At 38.3% G+C, this 22870-nt stretch overlaps 1 protein-coding gene across 1 annotated transcript in view; it reads left to right on the forward strand.

Annotated features, from left to right (window-relative positions):
- Positions 1–22870, forward strand: part of TFAP2D (transcription factor AP-2 delta) — a 62843-nt gene that overhangs the window by 31708 nt on the left and 8265 nt on the right. The window contains exons 6-7 of the mRNA XM_036249197.1: positions 1075–1216; positions 11898–12011. Of these exons, the coding sequence (XP_036105090.1) occupies positions 1075–1216; positions 11898–12011 (256 nt within the window). The remainder of the gene's footprint in view (positions 1–1074; positions 1217–11897; positions 12012–22870) is intronic.

Below are 22870 nucleotides of genomic sequence, written 5' to 3' on the forward strand. Positions count from 1 at the left end.
CTGATAAAATAATAGCTTGTATTATATATAATGTCAATACATGTCAGTAAACATGTACAAATGATAAATAATGTTTCTATAGGTGTACTATAATGTATAAAATGCCACTATCGTGTTTTTGTGTTTGTTGTTATTGCTGCTACTAGTACTGGTATGACTGCCACCTTCCTAGAAACAGAGATGGCCTTGGGTGCCCTTTTACATCCTCCATTACTCCTACCTAGCACTGCACTTTGACCAAAGTAGGTGCTCTGTATAAATGTAGTAAAAGCTTGCTTTTTAAATGTCTTAATGGTCAAATAAGAGTTGGCTTGATTGGAGTTGTTTTCCAGACCAAAGTCCATCACTAAATCTTTACCAATAAACATTGTTTACCCCATTGCTTAAAAGTTTAAGATTCTATGAAAGAACCAAAGTTATTTATGATTTTATTATACTTAAGAAGCATCATATATTTTATGATGTACTTAAGAATCTTTGCACATAGTGGTAAAAGGTACTGAAGCCTACCATCAAGCCTAATAATGCTACAACCATAATAATGCAATCTACTCTCTTTAGCAATGTAATGATATAAAGTTGATAGAGTTCATTTATCTCACTTTCCTAAGTGTTCCAACTTCTTTGAAAAATTATTTGGACCCTTTGCCAATATTTTGATAGGTCTCCTGGAAGATAGCTGAATATTTTGGATATACTAAGAATAGGCTGCTTGTTGAGCAGCATCAAAATGATGTACCCGTGGAGCTTGTTCCCAATGGCATTGACGTGTAGAATCTCAGCTGTCTGTCTGGTCTAATGGCAGAGCCTCAAGGGGAGTTAAAACTCTAGACTGTGCTTCTGGGTTTTCCCCTTGATTTTCCACATACTCCTACCTGGTAGAAGTTTCTGTTTCTCAGTTTCTCCTCATCCTACTCTATGCTGCCAAAAGTCCTCTCCCTTGGACTGTTTAGAATGAACAGGAGAAATGATCCAGCTGACCACAGCCAGGAATGAGACTTGAAGAAAATATAAGGTGTACTCTTATTAAGTTTGATCATTCCTGAGAACCTGACTTTTATTGTCTGCCAACAGGGGAGGCTTTACACTTGGCTCGGGATTTTGGCTACACTTGTGAGACAGAGTTTCCAGCTAAAGCTGTAGGAGAGCATCTTGCCAGACAACATATGGAACAGAAAGAACAGACAGCAAGAAAAAAGATGATCCTAGCGACCAAGTAAGCCGAATGGGGGAGCCTCTGTGCCTTTATCCTCGGTGTTTCGAGGTTCTTTGAATGAGGAAACGGAAAGCATCCGTTTGGTAAAACAAGGGTGGGGGGGTTTCCTGCACTGCAGCTAGATGCATTAAACAAAGACCCTCCACATCTCTCTGGTGCCCTTAGCAAGATTTACAAACTGCCTTTGGTTAGTGATGGGGCCATCATTGGCGCTGATGAAAGTTCTTAGGAGAACCTCTCCAGAATATGCAGGAATTTGTAGGAGAAAAACATGTTTAGGAGATGTAGATGCCAGGCAAATATGCCTTTGTTGGCTGTGTAATTTGGTGTAAGCCACTCACTGTGCCTTCGGAAGTGAGGATAAAGATCTTAAATTCAATGAATGTTTGGGGGATGTGAAAAAGTTGAGGACCTAGATGCATGGGAGGTAACAGGGGGAGCTCTGGGACCAAAGATAGCCACCAGTGCCCCCCTGTTGTGTATCAGCCCAGAGAGTTCCTATATTATCCCATCTCCTACGGTAATATTGTGAAAAAGGTATAACATATGAGAAAGCTTCTGAAACTCGGGGAAAAAGTCCAATTAAAATGTGAACTTAAATAATGAGGGAGATGGTGTAGGAAAAGGGAAGCTTGCATAAGATAACTTTAGATCCTTCGAATTTGAAAGTCCTTTGATAATTAATAAAAGAACTGCCATTTATTGTGTGAAAACGTAGCAGAACCATAAGCACTGCGGCAAGTCATGTTCAAATTTTTAGAGAAAAATCTTTCAGGTAGTAGCTAATTCTTACTCTCTTCTCTTTATTCAAGGAAATTATTGCTATGGATAGACCATTAATCCTCTGACCTAATTTCCTAACTCTATACTCAGATTTTAGAACTAATAGTCCCAGGTGGTTAAATGATCATGTATAAGTTAGCTTCTTCCTTGGGAAAAACTTTTAAAGAGCCAGCATAATGGAGATAGTGTTAGAAACATTGCTTCTTATAAACTGATGAAAGAATGACTATAAGATGTTGGCTAGAATTTGAACTGGCTAAAAATGCATAAAACCAGACATATATATTCCTTCTTTCACGAACTTCCAGTGTCAAATAGGCCTTTCTACAAAGTCCAGGGCTTATATGGGACACCCAGCACCTACCAGGCTTGCCAAGACACTTGGATCCTCTATTTGAGAGTTGTGCTGCCTGTGGCTGTGACCCAGTGGGTTTGGGTATACTTTTTCTTGCTCTTCTGAGAGTGCAGGAACTTCTCCTAGCTTTCCCTAAAGAGCAGGAAAGCATAGGCAGTGGCAAAAGAAGAAGAAAACATACAAAACAAGGAGATAAAGGGGAAAGCTATTGCAGAAAGAATGAAGACCAAGAGTTAGAAAAACAAAATTATAAGGCAGGCATAACATTGGGGTTTAAAATTTGGGGGATAAGCCCTGGCCAGTTTGGCTCAGCAGTTAGAGCATCGGCCTGCAGTCCAGGGAGACCCGGGTTTGGTTCCCACTAAGGGCACGTACCTCGGTTGCAGTTTGTCCTCAGCCCTGGTTGGGTCGTGTGGGTGGCAGCCACTCGATGTGTCCCTTTCACATCCATGTTTCTCTCTCTCTCTCCCCCTCCCACTCTTTCTGAACAACAACAAAAAAATTGAGGGGATAAAATTTGTGTTATGAAAGCTCCTGAACACTTAACCAGTGGAAAGACCTACACCTGGACATTTTGAACAGTTTATCTCCTGGGGATGGGCAGAGGGATTCTCCACTACTATTTTGCTTCTACTTGTTCCCTCTTCCAAATAGTATCTTGACTCAGAAGGGTCTTTATCAGTCATATTTCAGTTTCTCGAGAACTAAAAATACATGTAATTAGTTTGGATCCTTAATATAATCTCAGGAGAATATGAAGACTTTTTATAGATCAAGATAAATACACAGTGCTAGAAGTTAGGTAGTACCCCCCAGGTGTTCTCCAAGCATAATATTGTTCTAGCTTGCAGGGTCATGTGGATTGTGTTATATGGATCTCCCAATATGCATACCCATGTGATACAGCTGAAGGATACAATTATTCCAAAATACAAATTACCCAAGAGAAAACACCTTCATATTTTCAAGCTCGAAGTTACTTGGTTGTGGTTTCATTGTGCATATTCTCAATCTTTCACCCCCTAAACCAGAGAAATCCTGGTTCCAGTCCTCCTTCCCCCAAGAATGGTTTTATAACTGTTCTCCATTATCACCATAGCCACTGTTAGTATCCAAACACAAGTCCATTTTATCAGGAGCTCCCATCACTCTGGTTAAGTGTTTGGGAGTCAGTGTATTCAAACTGATGCTGAGGTTTTGTTTTCCCAGAAATAAATGTTAGAAGAACTGGAGGGAAATAAAAGAAGTATTTCCATATTTATCAAACTTATGCTGAGACATCTATTGTAGAGTGGTAGATTCAACTAAGGAGTCCTATTTTCTTTTTACCTGGGATCTAAGTCATGTATATTACTTTAGGTGGTATTTTGAGCTTTGATTTCATAAAATCTTGTGAAAACTTATAATTTTCATTTATTCTTCTGCCCATCGCTGAACATTTTGTAGACCATTAAATATCAAGCAGAAATTGAGTTCATTAGTTTTAATGACCTTATTTTACATGAAGTATATAGGCCATAAACATATAGGAATTAGGAGAGTGCCTTTATAAATTTTTTTGTCTTTTTAGTTATTTATATCCATTCTGTCTTATTATTAGATAATGTGAAACAATAATTAAGATTCAGAGACTATGCAGTCATAGCCAACATACATAGTACCAGCAGCAGTCATCAATATAAGTAGATAAAGTAAGGCATGTGTAGGAATAACATGCCTTTTCTGCAACTTACCAATGGATCCAACATGTGTTCTGAGTGGTTTCTAATTTTCTGATGGTACAGCATTGTCCATTTTCAATGAAAATACTCAGAGTTGAAATTAAGCAGCCTATATGGATATCCATTACATTCTCACAGTTCACCTTGATTCACAAGATTGTGACAACTGTGTCAAAAAGTATGTACAAAATTCAGAATTCTTTGAATGAGAGATCCAAATGCTGATCTGCATCAACAGATTGGCTTACATGTTCTTTTTAATCTCTATGAATAACAGATTCAGTTGTGTTGATTATATTGCCAAGTATATAATTGTATGAAGGCCCATTGATTAAGAGCTATTAGTTTCCTAATTCCTCTTTCTTTCTAGTGCTTTGTTGACCAACATACTTTGGTGTAATTAGGTAGTTATTTATGAGGAGAGAGAGAAACCGAGACAAGTTTTGAAAGCTAACAAGTTTTGAAAGCTAAAATATACTGGATAAAACATTTATTTGATTTATGGACACACTTTTAACCTCTTCATTAAATTTAGAACTAAATATGATTAATATTTGATCTACATAAAGGTAAAGCAGAATAGTCAGCAAGTTTTAATTGAGTGTTACCATCCTATTAATCATCAAAAGGGGAAATCAAGAACTTTCAGTTCAGCCATCAGCTAAAATTCATGTCCTTCAGGACAATGACATAAGTGATAAAGTTAGAATTTATGATTCATCAAAGGTCATCTTGTGTTGCATAGTTGATAATGTGACATTTTGTTTGAAGAAATAAGAATATTTCTTATTGTAGCTTCATAAATCTTAATAAGAATCAAACTAAGCATAAACATAATAACTTTGTGTCATAATGAGATGAGACTTGCCTCAAAAATATCTACAAAATTGTCATCTGTTTTAAAGTCTAGAAGCTTCCCTAACTCAGTGAGTTAAGCATCAGAATCAAATATCAAAGATTGAGAATTCTGAAACTCCTCCTGATATAGCTTTATATGTGGTGTCATTGAAGTGCTTAGCATAAATTAAATTTTTCCACACTTTGCCTCTTCCTCACTTCTTCATCAGCTTTAAGTTAATTGTAACTTGCTGTATTGTTAATACAGTAAAGAGGTTAATTTGCTAACCAGTAAGTTAGTTTACTTAGTTATCCAAATAAGTCTCTTATCATAATACAATAATTAAAGCAATGTCTCAACCTTCATTTAATTTTTTTTATATATTTTAATCTAATAGAAAAAAATGTAAAAACCCATGTATTTAAGAAGCTCCAATATTTTTTTATAATAATGGGTCATATTGATGGTTTACCAGATAATAATTCACTTTGATAGTCTGAAAAATGATGGCATCAGTCTGTATTTACATTTTTAGTTAGCAGTTTCCTGAAAACAAAGATAATAGAGCCAACTATTAAATGACAGAAAGCACAACAGGTAGTGATTCCCACAAATGTCATCATGATGCCATCAAACACTTGAGTTGCTGTTTATCTATTACAAATGGGTTGTACAATGAGGTATCACCTCACACCTGTCAGAATGGCCACCATCAACAAATCATCAGACAAGTGACAGCAAAAGTGTGGAGAAAAGGGGACTCTAGTACACTCCTGATGGGAATGCAAACTGGTGCAGCCACTGTGAAAAACACTATGGTGTTACCTCAAAAAATTAAAAATTGAATTGCTATTTGACCCAGTGATCCCACTTCTAGGAATATTACCCTAAGAAGCCTGAAACACCAATCAGAAAGAATATATGTACCCCCATGTTCATAGCAGCACTATTTACAATAGCTAAGATCTGGAAACAGCCCAAGTGTCCATCAGTAGACGAATGGATAAAAAAGTGGTGGTACATATACACAATGGAGTACTATGCAGCTGTAAGAAAGAAAGATCTGTTATCCTTTGAGATGAAATAGAGAAACCTGGAGAATATTATCCTAAGTGAAACAAGCCAAGCAGAGAAAGACAAATATCACATGATCTCACTTATTTGTGGAATATAATGAACATAACAGTCTGAGGAACAGGGTAGACCCAGAGACATGGAAGTAGGGTACAGACTGACAACCTTCAGAAGAGGGGGTGGGGTAAAAAGGAAGAGATAAACCACAGATCTTATAATCATGTACACATAATCAATAGACATGGACAACAAAGATGGAGACCGGGTTGGGGGGATGGGGAGAAGGGTGTCAATGGGAAAGAAAAGGAGAAACATTTGTAACAAAAATAAATTAATAATAATAATAATAACTTTTTAAAAAAATGGGTTGTATACCTGAAAGTCAGCCAACTGAGTCTAACTCAGAACAGAAAAAGTGAGAAGTTGAGATCAAATATTCTCAGTGAAAATACACACATGCCGTTGTGAAAACCAAGCATTTAAATGCTATATCTCCCATCCAAGTACTAACCAAGCCTGGTCCTGCTTAGCTTCCGAGATCTCAGAGACTCAACCAAATGTCAGCAGAGGGATATGGAGGATCTTGTTTTCTTTAGAGCAGATAAGGACTTACCAGGTTCACTCGTTTTTCCTCTGCCCATGATCCTCTTTACTTTCACCTGTGTTCAACACAAACAAGGCAAATTCTGTGAATTGAAGCAATATTTAAACACTGGCAATAAGCCTGAGGCTCATTGTTCATGAAAAAAAAGAAAAGAAAAGAAACCCCACAAGTGATCTTTGAAAGAATTCAATACATTTTCAGCATATAATAATAAACAAGACTCCACTGATTTTAACTCAGTGATAATTTATGTGTGCTTAAGACATTTTGTCCTTTTTTTTTTTTTTAGTAGATATTTGTTAATGACAAAAATGCTTTAGAGAGGAATTAGAGGCTGGGTCCATGGAATGACATTCACTTAGAATAAATGAACCCTTCAATACTTTTCTTTGGCTACATTGATCATTATAGTCAGGGATACATGCTAATATTTTGACTGGCTTTTGTGAATTCAGACAAGTAAACCTAATCACTGACCTATTATCCCTTGAATATGGAGTAGCCTCACTTTAGAAGATATGTTATTTTCAGCAACTCCTGAGGAGTCCTTTACTTCACACTTTAGCTACTGTATTAATCTAGTATTTTGTTGTTGTTTGAAAAACTGTTTCTTTATGTTTTGCTTCTTTATTTTTTTAATTAATTAATTAATTTTTGTTACAGATGTTTCTCCTTTTTCCCCCACTGATTCCCCCTCCTTCTCCCTCCTCGACCCCAGCTTTGTTGTCCATATCCATTGGTCATGCATACATGCATATAAGTTCTGTGGTTATCTGTCTTCCACCACCCCCTCTTCTGGGGATTGTCAGTCTGTACCCTACTTCCACATCTCTGGAACTATCCCATTCCTTAAATTGTTATATTCATTATATTCCACAAATAAGTGAGATTGTATGATACTTGTCTTTCTCTGTTTGGCTTGTTTCCCTTAGGGTAATACTTTCTAGGTCCCTCCATGTCGTCTCAAAAAATAAGAGATCTTTCTTTCAGCTGCATAGTACTCCACTGTGTATGTGTACCACAGCTTTTTTATCCATTCGTCTACTGATGGACATTTGGGCTATTTCCAGATCTTAGCTATTGTAAATAGTGCTTCTACGAACATGGGGGTACATATATTATTTCTGATTCATGGCTCGGGCTTCTTAGGTATATTCCTAGAAGTGGGATCACTAGGTCGAATGGCAGTTAAATTTTTAATTTTTTGAGGTATCACCATAGTGTTTTCCACAGTGGCTGCACCAGTCTGCATTCCCACCAGCAGTGTACTAGAGTCTCCTTTTCTCCACACCCTCGCCAACACTTGTTTGATGATTTGTTGATGGTGGCCATTCTGACAGGTGTGAGGTGATACTTTATTGTTGTTTTAATTTGCATCTCTCTGATGATTAGTGATGTTGAACATTTCTTCATATGTCTCTTAGCCATTTGTATGTTCTGTTTGGAGAGGTGTCTATTTAGTTCCTCTGCCCATTTTGAAATTGGGTTCTTTGTCTTCCTTTTGTTGAGTTGTATAAGCACTCTAAATGTATTGGAAATTAACCCCTTATCTGATATATCATTGGCAATTATGCTCTCCCATACAGTAGGTTGCCTTTCCATTTTGGTGATTGTTTCTTTTGCTGTGCAGAAGCTTTTTATGATGTAGTCCTATGTGTTCATTTTCTCCTTTGTTTCTCTTACTTTAGGTGATGTATCAGTGAAAATTCTGCTGCATATGATGTCTGAAATTTTGTTTCCTACATTTTCTTCTAGCATTTTTATGGATTCATGAGTCACATTTAAGTCTCTTTTCCATTTTGAGTTTATTCTTGTGTATGGTGTAAGTTAATGGTCTAGTTTCATTTTTATGCATGTAGCTGTCCAATTTTCCCAACACCATTTATTAAAGAGGCTGTCCTTACTCCACTGTATGCGCTTGCCACTTTTGTCAAATATTAATTAAAAGGAATAGATTTTGACATCTATGTTCATCAAGGATATTTGGTCTGTAGTTTTCTTTCTTTGTAGTGTCTATTTCTGGTTTGGGAATTAGAATTATGCTGGCCTCATAAAACAAGTTTGGAAGTCTTCCTTCTTCTTGAATTTTTTGAAATAGTTTGAGGAGAATGGGTATTAGTTCTTCTTTGAATGTTCTGTAAAATTCCCCCGTAAAGCCATCCGGGCCTGGGCTTTTGTTTGCTGAGAAAGTCTTGATTACATCTTCAGTTTCTTTTGTTGTTATTGGTCTGTTCAAGTTTTCTGTCTCTTCCTGGTTCAGTTTTGGGGGACTATGTGTTTCTAGAAATTTGTCCATTTCACTTAGATTTTCAAATTTGTTGCCGTATAATTGTTCATAATATTTGTTAACAATCCTTTGTATTTCTGTGGTGTCAGTTACTTTTTTAGAATATATCCTTTGGACTATGTATTACACAGCCTTTACTGTTGTACATCATCCATGGTGATGTGGCAATTAAAACTGCGACCAATGATCATAAATCATAATAATTTAAAGTAAGAAAAGCAGCAAGAAAATGCTCTTATGTGGAGCATGACAATCATTTTTGGGAGGCGAGTGGACAACATTGTGCTTTTGTAATTACATCAAATATTAAAATACAAATGTATTCCCTATGTGTCTGAACTATAATGAAATATTGGAGAAAGGGGATTTTTCAAAGTTTACTTGAATCATGGCTCTGGAATAAGCCTGTAACTTGATTTAAACTTCTTTATAGATATGATATCACCCCAACATCACATTTTAATTTTTTTATTTTTTTATTTTTTTTTTTTTATTTTTTATTTTTTCCACATCTTTATTGTTGGATGTAAAATGCATTACAGATGTTCCACATTTTTCCCCCATTGACCCCCTCCTCCCCACTCCCGCCCCCCTCCCACCTTTTCCCAAACTATTGTCCGTGTCCATTGGTTATGCATATAAGTTCTTTGGTTTATTTCTTCCCACCCCCCCAACCCCTTTCCCTTTGAGGTTTGTCAGTCTAGGAATGAATTTGTGCTTCTTACTCCCTTCACCTTTTTCATCCATTCCCCCAACCCCTTTCCCAACTGGCAACCAACAAAATGTTCTCTGTATCTATGAGAATGTTCCTGTTCTTCCTGTTCATTTTGTTTGTAGATTCCATTGTTGATAGATATGTATTCATTGCCATTTTGTTTGTTCATACATTTTATCTTTTTCTTTAAAAAGACCCTTCATCATTTCATATAATAACGGTTTGGTAGTGATGAACTCCTTTAACTTTTTCTTGTCTGGGAAAGTTTTTATATGTCCATCGATTCTAAATGACAGCTTTGCAGGATAGAGTAATTTTGGTTGTAGGTTCTTGGTTTTCATCACTCTGAATATTTCTTGCCACTCCCTTCTGGCCTGCAAAGTTTCTTTTGAGAAATCAGCTGACAGCCTAATGGGAACTCCCTTGTAGGTAACTAGCTGCCTTTCTCTTGCTGCTTTTAGGATTCTCTCTTTGTCTTGAACCTTTTGCATTTTGATGATGATGTGTCTTGGTGTAGGCCTCTTGGGGTTCATCTTGTTTGGGACTCTCTGTGCTTCCTGGACTTGTATGTCTGTTTCCTTCACCAAGTTAGGAAAGTTTTCTGCCATTATTGTTTCAAACAGGTTTTCGATTTCTTGTTCTCTCTCTTCTCCTTCCGGCACCCCCAAGATGCGAATGTTGGCACGCTTGAAGTTGTCCCAGAGGCTCCTTACACTATCCTCATTTTTTTGGATTCTTTTTTCTTTTTGCTGTTCTGGTTGGGCGTTTTTTGCTTCTATATATTCCAAATCGATGGTTTGCTCCTTGGATTTACGTACTCTATTATTGAAGCTATGTAAATTATTCTTTATTTCAGTTAAAGCCTCCTTCGTTTCTAACTGTGCAGCGATCGTTTCTGACTGGTACTTTTTTATGCTCTTGAGGCCCTCACTGAGTTCATTGAGCATCCTTATAAGCAGTATTTTGAACTCAGCATCTGTTAGGGTGCTTATCTCCATTTCACTTAGTTCTTTTCTTGGGGTTTTGTTCTGTTCTTTCATTTGGGACCTGTTTCTTTGTATCCTCATTTTGGCTGCCTCTCTGTGTTTGTTTCTGTGTATTACTTAATGAGAGGTATGGGGCTCGCTGAGACCCGATGCTGCTTGTTTGAAAGAATTTAGGAAAAACCTGAAGCGGGATCCAAGACAGGCCAATCCTATGGTTAAGCAAGTAGCAACAGCTTAGGTGGGCTTGAAAGTTGTGTGGGGCGGGGCGGGGCGGGGCCTCAGGGAGTCAGCAGGGTGGGGCTACCAGTGTGAGCCAGGTTGCTGGAGTCCCAGATATGGCTTCTGTCTGCTGCTCCAGGGAAGGGCTCACCAAAGGAACAAAGGCCTCTTACAGCACGTTTGTCCCCGAGAAAGCTCCCTCTCCAGCCCTCGCTCCAGTGCCAAACAGCTCAGTTCTTTTCTGTATGTCTCTGGTGCCCCTCGAGCTGCCTCCCCTCCGAGCTTAGAGGGAGAGAGTCCGATAAGTCCGTGCGTGGGCCCTTTAGGGAGCTGCCTGTGGCTCCAGCCAGGTCAGCTTCCCTGAGCCTCAGTTTCTGCTGGTTTTTCCAGCCAGAAGTTATGGGGATTCTCTTCCTGGCACTGGAAACCTGAGCGGGGCACCTGGTGTGGGATGGGGACCCCTCAGTCCTCAGGAAGGACCTTCCCAGCCACGGGAGCCTCCTGATTTTTATCCGCCACACTTGGGTGTGGGACCAGCCCGTCCGCCGCCGCTGCCGCCACCCCTCGCGCCGCCGCCCCTCCTACCGGTCTGGATGTAGCTGCTTTTTTTTTTTTTTAATTACGTAGTTGTAGGACTTTCATTCAGCTTGATTTCAGGCGATTTTGGATGATGGTTGTTCTGTAGTTTTGTTGTAACTTGGATGTGGTTGTGGCAGAACGCGATACTGCGTTTCCCTACGCCGCCATCTTGACCGGAAGTCCCTTACATTTACCACATTTTAATTTTAAAAAATAATTATTAATCATGGTCCCTTCACATAGGTGTTTCCTTATCCTGAGGTTAACCTCTGAATACTCACCTTCAAGTTAATCTTGGTTTTATCCATGCCCCTGGAAAGGTTCATAATCAAAACTATGTCAAGAGCAGCATTGCCATGTGAACCTCACCTGCATGTTTCGGATAGAACTTCACAGGTGGCTTTATGAAATTTTATCTCCTCCTCTTGTGAAAGAGAAAACAAACTTTGATAAAATACCACAGATGACATTAAAACCCCCTTTGAAGAGTTCAACTTCAACTTTGAACCTTTCATTTTAGACAAATTTGTAAAGAATTCCAAGACCTCTTGAGTCAAGACAGATCACCCCTAGGATCCTCCAGACCGACTCCAATCCTGGACCTGGACATCCAGAGACACTTAACACACTTCAGGTAAGACTGGGCTTCTTATCTGCTCAGACTGTCTTTTTAAATGGTTCAAACTGCCTTTGCTAACCCGGGCATTTCTGTGTTCATATCACAATTCCACTTAGAGATGTAAGATATCTGTATATGGTGACTGACTAAAGTTTTTGAGATTCCAAGCATCTAAAATAAAATTGTAAAAAACCTAATGCACGAACCATGTTGATAAGATTTGATACCTTTGTGTGATTATCAAGAACTTGTGACTGTGAAAGTGGACACTGTTATTTCAAATAATCACACTTTTGGATCAGGAGTCTGAAATCTTTTAAACAGTTTTTTATCTTGATTAGGTAAATTGTTGAATGAACAGATGATATAACAGAAATTAACAGGATATTATAGACTGACTATCTAGGAGTATACTTTCTATGCAACTAGAAACTGCAAGTGGTTCTTAGGTTAGTCCATACAAACATATTTAAAGGGCCTGGAATATATTATTAAAAGCATATTTTGCATTTTATTTTTGAGAGGGTTTGGAAAATAATGGAATATTTTTTCTAGGTAATTTATGCCCTGGATGCAATGTGGAAAAGAAATATATTACTATTCAGGGACCTTCCAATTTAAAATTTTAGAATGCTAGGCCTACATAATATTTCTCATCAACATAAAAATGTTTATTCTCTTTTTATTAGTATTCTTTAGTTTATAAACAATGCTAAGGAAAGAGTAAAATACATTACATTTTAATATATGTTTAATACTTCTCAATGATTATAATACCATTGAGAAAAATACTCCATTGTAATTAAAAAAAATGGGTACTCCAATAAGTTGGAATTTTATCTACAGCATCAGAAACATTTACACGGTGTATTTTATTTCTCATAATATCAAAAGCTCCTCAAGATGTAATAGTCATGTAGCTGAAAGCTAAATTTAGGATTTACCTTCCAAAAATGCACAACATGTAGGCTGTAGTTCACAGGGCTTTTCTCCTATGACTCAGTCGGGTGAGTGAAGTAAGTGTTTTGAAACCAGATGAAAATATATTGCCAAGACATGTAGAATGAAAGCCTCTGGAGAATCAGCTTCAAATTTAGACCCTTACACATTTGAGCTGGATTGTTTGGGGTAACTTGTACACTCTTTTCAAGCCTCTCTTTCCTTGGCTGTAAGTGGAATGAGAACCCCTCCATTGTATGATGGTAATGAGCTAAAAATGAGAAAATGAATATACAGTAATCATTCCTATAAAGGATGCATTGCTTACTCCACCACTAATCCACGTTTAAAAGGAATAGATTGCTCCACTATTGTCTCTGTACAGATATTTTCCATATTTTTATTTGTGTACATATTTTAAAAATCTATAGTTTTTACAGAAGGTTAAGTCAGAACTTAACTTGTATACAAATTCAATGCTGAATTTAAGGATGCTTAAGTTACAAAATACTCTAAGGAGAAACTTATTGTTCAAATACAGAAAACTGGATCTCTATGTTGTGTCTGCTGGGTTATTTTTAACTATAGATGCTTCAATGTTCAGCTAACAGTGAGCTCAAAATAAAATATAGCATCAGTGAATAAATCTCATATCAGCTACAGTGTGAAATAAATAGTCAAATCATTTATTTGTTCAGTATAGGCATAATTCGCTAATGTGTGGATACTTTAGTCATTTGTGAACTTAATGCCACAGAACCCTTTACAAAAAAAATTTGCTTCTAACTTTATTTTTATATTTTCTTCATTGATTTTAGAGAGAGAGGGAGAGAGAGATAGAAGCATCAATTGGCTGCCTCCGGCACCCCTCCAACACCCCCACAACCTGGGCACATGCCCTGACCGATTTCTCAGGAATCAAACTGGTGACCTCTTGGTGTATGGGTTGACGCTCAACTAGTGAGCCACACTGGCTGGGCTACTTCTAACTTTAGCTAAATGCTAAACGAGCTTTAAATGCTGTTATTTACATCCCCATGCAGAGTATGGTAACAAGGTAGTCTGGTATTACCCAGAGAAGCTAGTCTGGTGTCTCCCAAAGAAGAGCGAAATATATGGTAAATTGCTCCCCCAATTCTCAGTTTGAAAAAACAGAGAGAGAGGGAGAGAGAGATTATATTTTGGGTATAAAACTTTCAAGATTATCTGTGGCTGCAGATTTTCAATCACAACCATTTGGAAAATATAACCATATCTTAAAATATTTAACATTGCATGAGGTATCTACTTATAAAGGTATGATCTATAAAATTTTGGTGTTATTTATATGTTGCGTATTTTGTTATCAGAAAGCTATGAATTCCATTTATTATGTTCTTTAATGTTTGCCATATTTTTAGTTTATTTTTCTTTAACTACACTCCAGATTATTTATGTTGATGAAATCTTTTGATTTTATAATGGGAGGCAGATAACGATAGAAGTCACTTAACTAAAATTTATTTTATAGCAATTATTCTAAATTATATCTTTTTTAAATAGTGGGGGGAAAATAACATAAAATTTATTATCCTGACTATTTCAAAGTGGCCAGTTAAGGAGTATTGAATATATTCACATTGTCATGTAACCATCCTCCAGGCTTTTTTTTAATTTTGCAAATCAGAAACTATAACCATTAAATAACAACTCCCCAATTCCCACTTCCCCCAGCCCCTGCAGTAACAATTCTCCTTCTGTCCCTATGAATTTGGCTACTTTAGATGCCTCATATAAGTAGAATTATACAGTATTTGTCTTTTTGTCACTGGCTCATTTCACCTTGCACAATGTCCTCAAGGTTTATCTATGTTGCAGCACGTGTTAAATTTTCTTCCAAGACTGAATCATATTCAACAGTGCCCAAGATTTTATTTAATTCTTCTACATCCTGGCCATCATTTGTTATTTACTTTTTTGTTGTTGTTTTTCTGGTAGCATCTGTCCTAATAAGTGGGAGGTAATATTCCATTACAGTGTTGATGTGAATTACCCTAGTGCTTAATGAGGTTAAGCATTTCTTCGTATGCTTGCTGGCCATTCTGCGTCATCTTTGGAGAAATGTCCAGTCATGTCCTTGGCCCATTTTTTTCAGTCTGTTTATTTGCTTTTTGTTGTTTTTGAGTTTTAGGACTTCTTTATATATTCTGGACATTAACCCCATAATAGACATATGATTTGAAAATATTTTCTCCCATTGCATAGGTTTCCTTTTTATCCCATTGGTTGTGTCCTTTGATGCACAGATGTTTTTTATATGGTTCAATTTGCCTATTTTTACTTTTGTTGCCTGTTCTTGCTGTGTCATATCCAGGAAATCCTCCTAAATCCAGTGTCATGAAGCTTTTGGCCTACAATGTTTTCCTATAAGAGTGTGATAGTTTTAGGTCTTATGTTTAGGTCTTTGTTCCATTTTGAGTTAATTTTTATATATGGTGTAAGATAAGTATCCGACTTCATTCTCTTCCATGTCTTAAGTTACATTAAGGTCTCACTAACATCATTGATAGATTCTGAAACCTTCAGTAAATTGGTGGATAATGAACCAATTGTACCATAGGTTAATTGATACAAATAAGAGTTAAGTTCCTACAGCATCTCATCAAGGTTATAATAAAACAATGTTGTTCAAGGACCTGCTGCATTTCCTTTTAAACAAAAGGTTTAAACATGGTTTAAATATTTCCAGTGAAAACCCAGGCTGAATTCTCCTAATGTAGACTGAACTTAAATGTGTGTATTTTTGTTTTTATTTTCTTTTATTTATTTATTTTGGCGGTATGTGCCCCTAGAGGGAACCGAATGCAGGACTCTCCGGTCCACAGGCTGATGCTCAGCTGCTGAGCCAAACTGGCCAGGACTGTATTTTTGTTTTTACTGTACATTTATTAGGGTAGCCTCAAAAGACTTTCTTTTTCTTTTCTCTTTTTTTTTTCTTCCATCACCATTTATCCCCTCTATGCCCTCTTCCACCTCCACTCACCCCCCTCCTCACCCCTGCCATCATCAATAGATTGCCCGACCTTGAAAGAGACTCTATACGTTACAAGTACAGCCCTTGAACCTGGCTTCACAGTGGACTTTCTCTTGGAGCTTTCTAAAAATCTTAAGAACCCCTTTAACGATTCAATAGGTCTAGGGTTACACTCGGGCATCTGTTATTTGCAGATCTGACGTTGATTCTGATAGCTAGGAAGCTTTAAGAACCAGGGTCTCAGGCTATTCCCAGACTATTAGTGAGTTTTTGTTTTGCTTTTTTCTTTTTGGAGGAAAAACAATGCTAATTCATTTTTAAAGTGACATTAAGAATCATGTGAAGTTCTGTACTGTACACTCACATATTAAAGAGATTCTATACCTATTATTCTAATAATCTGGGTAACAATGTTAGCATGGAGTATATCTCTTTCATAATTTCCTCCTGACAATGGTAACTTTAATTTTGATAGAAGCTATAAGCTTAAGAGAACAATGATTTGTAAAGGAAGACTGTCACATCTAACTTTGAAAACAGTCCATTGGCAAAGTCTGATTTTCCAGTTTTCGCAGTGTTGGATGGGAAAGAGAGGGTATGACTAAATGGGCATGGAGAACACTCTAGTTAGTAACATCACCTCATGCTACTATTTTATTTAGTCAAGATCTGCTTCCCAATGCACTTGAATTACAGCTAATAGTGTGGCTGATAGGGTACCTTAAGAACTGTGGCTCACTTTCAGCAGATTGAATATCTCCAGGCAAAGCTAAGATGTGATCTACTTCCCATTTTCTGTGGTAGTGACATGTCGGGGTGCTACCCTCCTCGCGACTCACAGCCTAGAAAGCTACTCTTTCCATCAAAATGACAGGAGGCAGGTTTATTTGTTATTTATAATTTACTGTGTCCCACTAAAAAAAATGTGTCTTGCTGTAGCGAACACAGCAGACAGCACAACTCCACCTGGGAGTGAGGGGAAAATGGACTGAAATCTGCGGGAGACCCTGCAGACCCAATTCCCAGGAATGGCGATAGTAGTTAGACCAAGGTGGCATGGGGTTCCTTTAAGGTAGACACCCAGAGCCCTAACTTTCCAAAATGTTAAAAATTCTCCTCTTTGAGATCTCAGGAAATCTGAACAACTTTTCCTTTCTTTGCCTCTTACGGCCTCATCATCACAGTGAATCTGAAGTCAAGCTTCCGGCAACATGAACAAGGGGAAGAGGTAGACTATCTTTAATATTCAGTTTAGACAAAATGGTCCAGCCCAGCCAGTGTGGCTTAGCAGACTGAGGTGTCCCATGGACTGAGAGGTCCCAGTTCAATTCCCAGTCAGCACCAGGTTGTGGGCTCCATCCCCAGTAGGAAGCGTGCAGGAGGCAACCAATCAATGTTTCTATCTCTCTCTCTCTAAAGAATCAATGAAAAAAAAAAAGAACAGTTTATTAGAAAAGTAAGGAAATTTTCTTTCTCAGCACTCACTTGACAGCCTGAAACGTTATTGTTTCTAACATTTTACCATTCTAATGGCAGATGGTGCAAGATAACTAAAGGATTGTCCCATTCCCTAGAATTTCTAATCTGGAAGGCAATGACACTCAAAGACTTACATGAGAGAGCTTTTATAATAGAGAATTAAGCAGAGTGCAGGTAATTACCTGGAGCAACCAGGAAAGGCTTTCATTTTTCTATCCACAGTATATGTGCCCAGTGAATATATATTAATGTAGATTATGATGCTATGTGTGTTAGGTTTGCAATGAATCGTCCACTGATTCATTCCTCGGGGCCACGGGCGAGAGAAGTGAAATGATCCACATGATTAATTCTCCTATTTGAGTCAAAAAGTGTGCTGACATCACACCTTAGACGTAGATGCTCCTACCACTCCCACCCACAATGCTTCGAAAGTAAGAAATGTACAGGCATGCCCAGATACATGGGTGCCAGCTGGTGATGACATTTTTTTCATTGATTCTCACTGTTGAAAGCCCCCGTCCATGCCCCACTCTTCTTCAGTGTTTGGATCTTCTGTTCAACATCCCTGTCAAGCTGTCACCCATTCCAGGCCTGAAAACTTTCAGTGATAGATTACTCTTTGCTTGCCTAGGCATCCCTCCTCGCTCTGACAGCTCCATCAGAAATGCCTTTTTTTCCCAATGAGGCAACATCTGTCTCCCTAACGTCCCCCTCCTTGGGGGCCTTACCCAGTCAGTTCCATCCTGTTTCCCTCCCAATTTCTAAAGACAGCGCTCATGTCTCCGAGTTTTCTCTTCCTGGGCTATTCATCTCCATTTTCTTTAGTGTTCCACATATGTCATGCATTCCAGTCAACTCAGCTAGTGTCTTCTGAGCGCTATGTGCTTGGCAACATGCTGAAGAGAGGATGTTGCTTTTTATTTCAATTTGAGCGTGTTTGGTCTTCCCCGTGGACGCCACAGCACATAAAGTTCCCCCCCCACCCCCTTGGGATAGGAATGTGGCAGGGAAGGTAATCTGCAGTGGAAGACTTGCTTAATCTTGCACAAGTATTTCTTAGTGCCAGAAGAGAAATGAAGAAATTTCAATGAAATCTCTAATCCCAAAAGAATACATTGTAAAAGAAATTACACAACTAAGCTTAGCATTAAAAAATAAATAAAAATGTTAAGCCTCCTTCAGGATGTTCTGCCCTGTTCAAGGGGATATCCAAGTCCATTTTATTTAAAAAATGTTGGAAATAGTGAGCCTGGATTGTGAAGTAAAAAAAAAAAAAGTCCTCTGCTTCGTGAACTTAGTTCCTTTATGCAAGGTTGGAATTAAACTTGAAAACTGACACTTCAAAAGTGAGTGCCATTCTCACTCACTTTCAACATACTCGGCAGGTCTTACTTACCAGTTAAGTGAGTGAGGCAGGTTTTATTAACCAGTTAAGTGAGCAAGGATCATCTGTATTTACACAAAAGAAAAGAGTCTCCTATGAAGTAAAACTTTCACTAGCAACCATGCTGACCAAAAACAAAGCAGGCAACAGTTTTCACTTCCTTAGCAGACCAAGGGAACCATGATATACTTCTTGTGGGAATCTACATTAAGTCACTTACATTCGTTTAACACTAAATAGGAAATGAAAGAATCCCAATAGTTGCCAGTATTTATGGTACTTCACACGTTGCATAGAACCAAAACAAATGCAGGAGATACATACATAAAAGTAGGTCATTTGATGACATTTTCATGGATTTCTAGGTACAGCATGTAGGAGATTAGTAATTCACATAACTGAAACCAGGGGCAACTGTTTCTAATAACAACTGGCACACATGACCCGCAATAATTACATGGGAAGAATTGATTTTTGGGAATGTGTGCATTGGTGAAGAAATATGGTACATTTTTATTTACATAATTTCTAGTTTTTTGAGCTATGGATTGGGGATCGGTCATAGGGAGCAGCATGGATCATGGGAAACACTCAAGAGGGATATCAGGGGGCCTAGCTCAGTCCTCTTCCGGGCACCAGCTGTACATGTGCATTGGGAGCAGACCTAGCACCAGTCCAGCCTCTGCATGTTCCTCTGTAAATCAATGTAATTAATTCCAGACCAATGATGTTCCACCCTGTTGTCAATTCCCTGCTCTATTTTACATCATTATTTATGCTGTAGGTTCATATGATCTAATTTCTTCTATTTATGTTTTAGCCCCCTGTTTATTTTGAAAAGTCAACAATTGAATAAAATTTAGCTAAAAAAGCTCTAGAATCCTAAGATTAGCATCTCCGTTCCCCTATACTATAGAAAATATGAATGGTCTAATAGGAAGACATATAAGGAAATATTTATTCCTAAAAGATCTACTCCTATATGTAAAACAACAAAAACAAAAATAGCATACAAATGTAAAAAAAAAAAAATGTCTTTACCTTCAAAAAGTTGACTTGGATGTGATTGACTTTAGTTTCTTCTAATGTGTGTGCAATGATTGCATCCTTTGCATCATTTTCTAATGAGCTGTACTGAAGTAAAATGGAATGCCAAGGACCTGGTCCCCATTTGGGACCCCAGAGTAAGTGGCTGAGAAGAGCAGGAGGGATGTGACCTTAGGGGGTGAAGAGGCAGCATGTCTCCCAATCTGGCTGAGACCCAGGGCAGTCATAAACACATTTCTACAAAGTGAGTTTCATAGAGTGCTATTTCCATGAGATGTACTTCGAATGCATCTCATGATCAATTGTTTTTTGGATCAAGAAACCCTGACTATTATGCTCCTCTTGAATTATGCCTAGGCATATCAGCATGTCAAAGGCTCCCAGAACCCTTTGAATGGAACCTTTTTTGTAATGGAAGGAATACTCAATCCCATGTTTTCAAAACTTGATCATAATTTTTTTTTATTAGAACATTTATTAACATTCCATAGAACTCAGGTTCTGCAGAAGTTCTTAGGGAAAATGCTGAAGAATTCCATCTTCTTTTCCCAGAAAGAATAGCAGGCATGATAGTTAGGTGTTATTTCTTGGCCCTAATGGAACATATCCAACTCCTTAGGATGCATTTAAGCTGTTTTAAAAATACTAGTGTTGCCCTGGCCAGTTTGGCTCAGCGGTTAGAGCGTCGGCCTGCGGTTAGAGCGTCGGCCTGCGGTCTGAAGAGACCCGGGTTCAGTTCCCGCTAAGGGCATGTACTTCGGTTGCAGTTTGTCCCCGGCCCTGGTTGGTCGTGCGGGTGGCAGCCACTCGATGTGTCCCTTCACGTGGATGTTTCTCTCTCTCTCTCCCTTCCTCTCTCTCCCTTCCACTCTATCTGTACAAAAAAATGGAAAAATATCCTCGGGTGAGGATAAAAAAAAAATATTAATGTACTAATGTTTTGGACCCATCTCAAATCAATGAAATCGAGATCTCTAGGGGAGAGGGAACCACCTTTGGTTTTGGGGGGTTTTCTTTGTTTGTTTGTTTTTTAAAAGCTCCCTGGTGATTCTCATAGATATTCAGGGTTGAGAACAACACCAGCTGAAGAAACCATAGAACATTTGAGTGCTGTGAGGGCCTTGCTAACAAGTAAATAACAATGATGTCTATCCACCAAAGCACTATATACCTTCAATATGCACCTGAATTAAACTGCAGTTTAAATCACTTGGGGGCATGGAATAATATAATCTATGTAGAAAATAAGTACAATCGGCTCATTTTCCTTTTCCTCTATTTCCTCAATCAGTTAGGCTACAAAAGATAGACTCCATCAAGTTCTAGGAAGATAGAACCAATCTACTCTCTGCAGGCTAAGATTTCTTCCCATGGCCTATATTCAGGGGTTGCGCTGCTTCAGAGAGATAAAGGGCCTCACCCTCATAGCTCTGAACAGCAGGCAGGTTTTGCAGAGAAGGCCCACAATCCTTTGCTGGTGTTCTCCAGGGTCTGTCTCATAGCCCTCTGCCCTCACAGCTGTTCTCATGAGTGCAAGAAGGCACTTTTCTGGCTGCCACTAAAAACTAGAGTGGGGAGTACAGACTGAGCCTGGGGCTATATTTGGACCTAAGCCTGCAGTAGCTGAATAATCCAGGAGGGAAGGAAAGGGGGACTCGTCTTCCCTTTAAATCTTGCTGCCTGCATGCCTCCCCGAGGCCAAAAAATAGGACTGAAGTTGATGACAGTGGCATCTGTATGTAATTCGGAAAATCAAAGATGCACAATAGCAAACACCCGTTGGAATAATGCACCATAACAAAGTAATAGGAATAAAAGCCCAAACTATTTCAACCTTTACACATACCAAAAGAAATGGAGGGAAAAAAGTTTGCTTGTCAAACACTGTCCAAGTAGGAAGTTGAAATCTGACAAAATAAAATTTGCTTTTGCTCTAATTACCTAAAGGATGATGGCAGTAGGCAATTTTCTCTTGATGTCCAATCTTCGAGTGTGTAGCATAATAGTATCTATTACTTTCAGCATTTTGTATATCAAAAGAAAGCTAGAATAATCTCTCCATGGTTGGCAGACACAACTGAGTGACCCAGTCTTCAGTGGCAAATACCAATGAGGCTTTCATTTTCTTTTCAATACATATTAAATCAGTGTTTGCTTAGTAGGTAGAAAGAATGTGCTGGAATCCAGGTCTAACTCTTGCCAAGACAGGAAGGATCCAGGGGAAGATTCCACAGGAGTTTGCTTTAGGCTATGTTTTAGAAAATTGCTTTAGTGGTTTAATTTAAATTAGTTTAGACAAATCAATTAAAGTAATGATACAGCATTTCTGAAGGACAGTTAGAGCAATATGGAAACAGCTCTGTAACTTTTCTCTAGCATATAACAAAGCTAGTGAAATGCAAACTGTATTTACTCAGATTAAGGAAAGTAAAATAGCTCTTGTCTCCGTGGTAGATTGTCCATTCAGAATCCTATATTAATTTACATTTCAAATAAACACTGAAGCTTTGGAGAATTTCAAATTAAATACATAAGGCCTTAGCCCCAAGGAAAAAAATGCCCTTAGCCAAGGATCATAAGGTGTGAAGTTTGTGAGATTTCTATTGTATGGAAGTTTCTTTTCTTTTTTTATTTTTTATTTTTATTGATATTAGAGAGAGAGGAAAAGGGAGGGAGAGAGAGATAGAAACATCGATGAGAGAGAACATCGAGTGGCTGCCTCCTGCATGCCCCCTACTGGGGATCAGGCCCACAACCTGGGCATGTGCCTTGACTGGGAATCAAACCAGTGACCTCTTGGTGCATGGGTCGACGCTCAGCCACTGACCCACACCAGCCGGGCAAAATTTTCCTGATAGCCCTCATCATTAATATCAAATACAGTCATGGGCCGCTTAATGATGGGGTACTTTCTGATAAATGCATCCTTGGGCAATTCCCTCACTATGTGAACATCATAGAGTGCACTTACACAAACCTAGATGGTGTAGCACCATCGTATATGCAGTC

This window comes from Molossus molossus, unplaced genomic scaffold, assembly GCF_014108415.1.
Source record: "Molossus molossus isolate mMolMol1 unplaced genomic scaffold, mMolMol1.p scaffold_m16_p_8, whole genome shotgun sequence".
Lineage (NCBI taxonomy): Eukaryota > Metazoa > Chordata > Mammalia > Chiroptera > Molossidae > Molossus > Molossus molossus.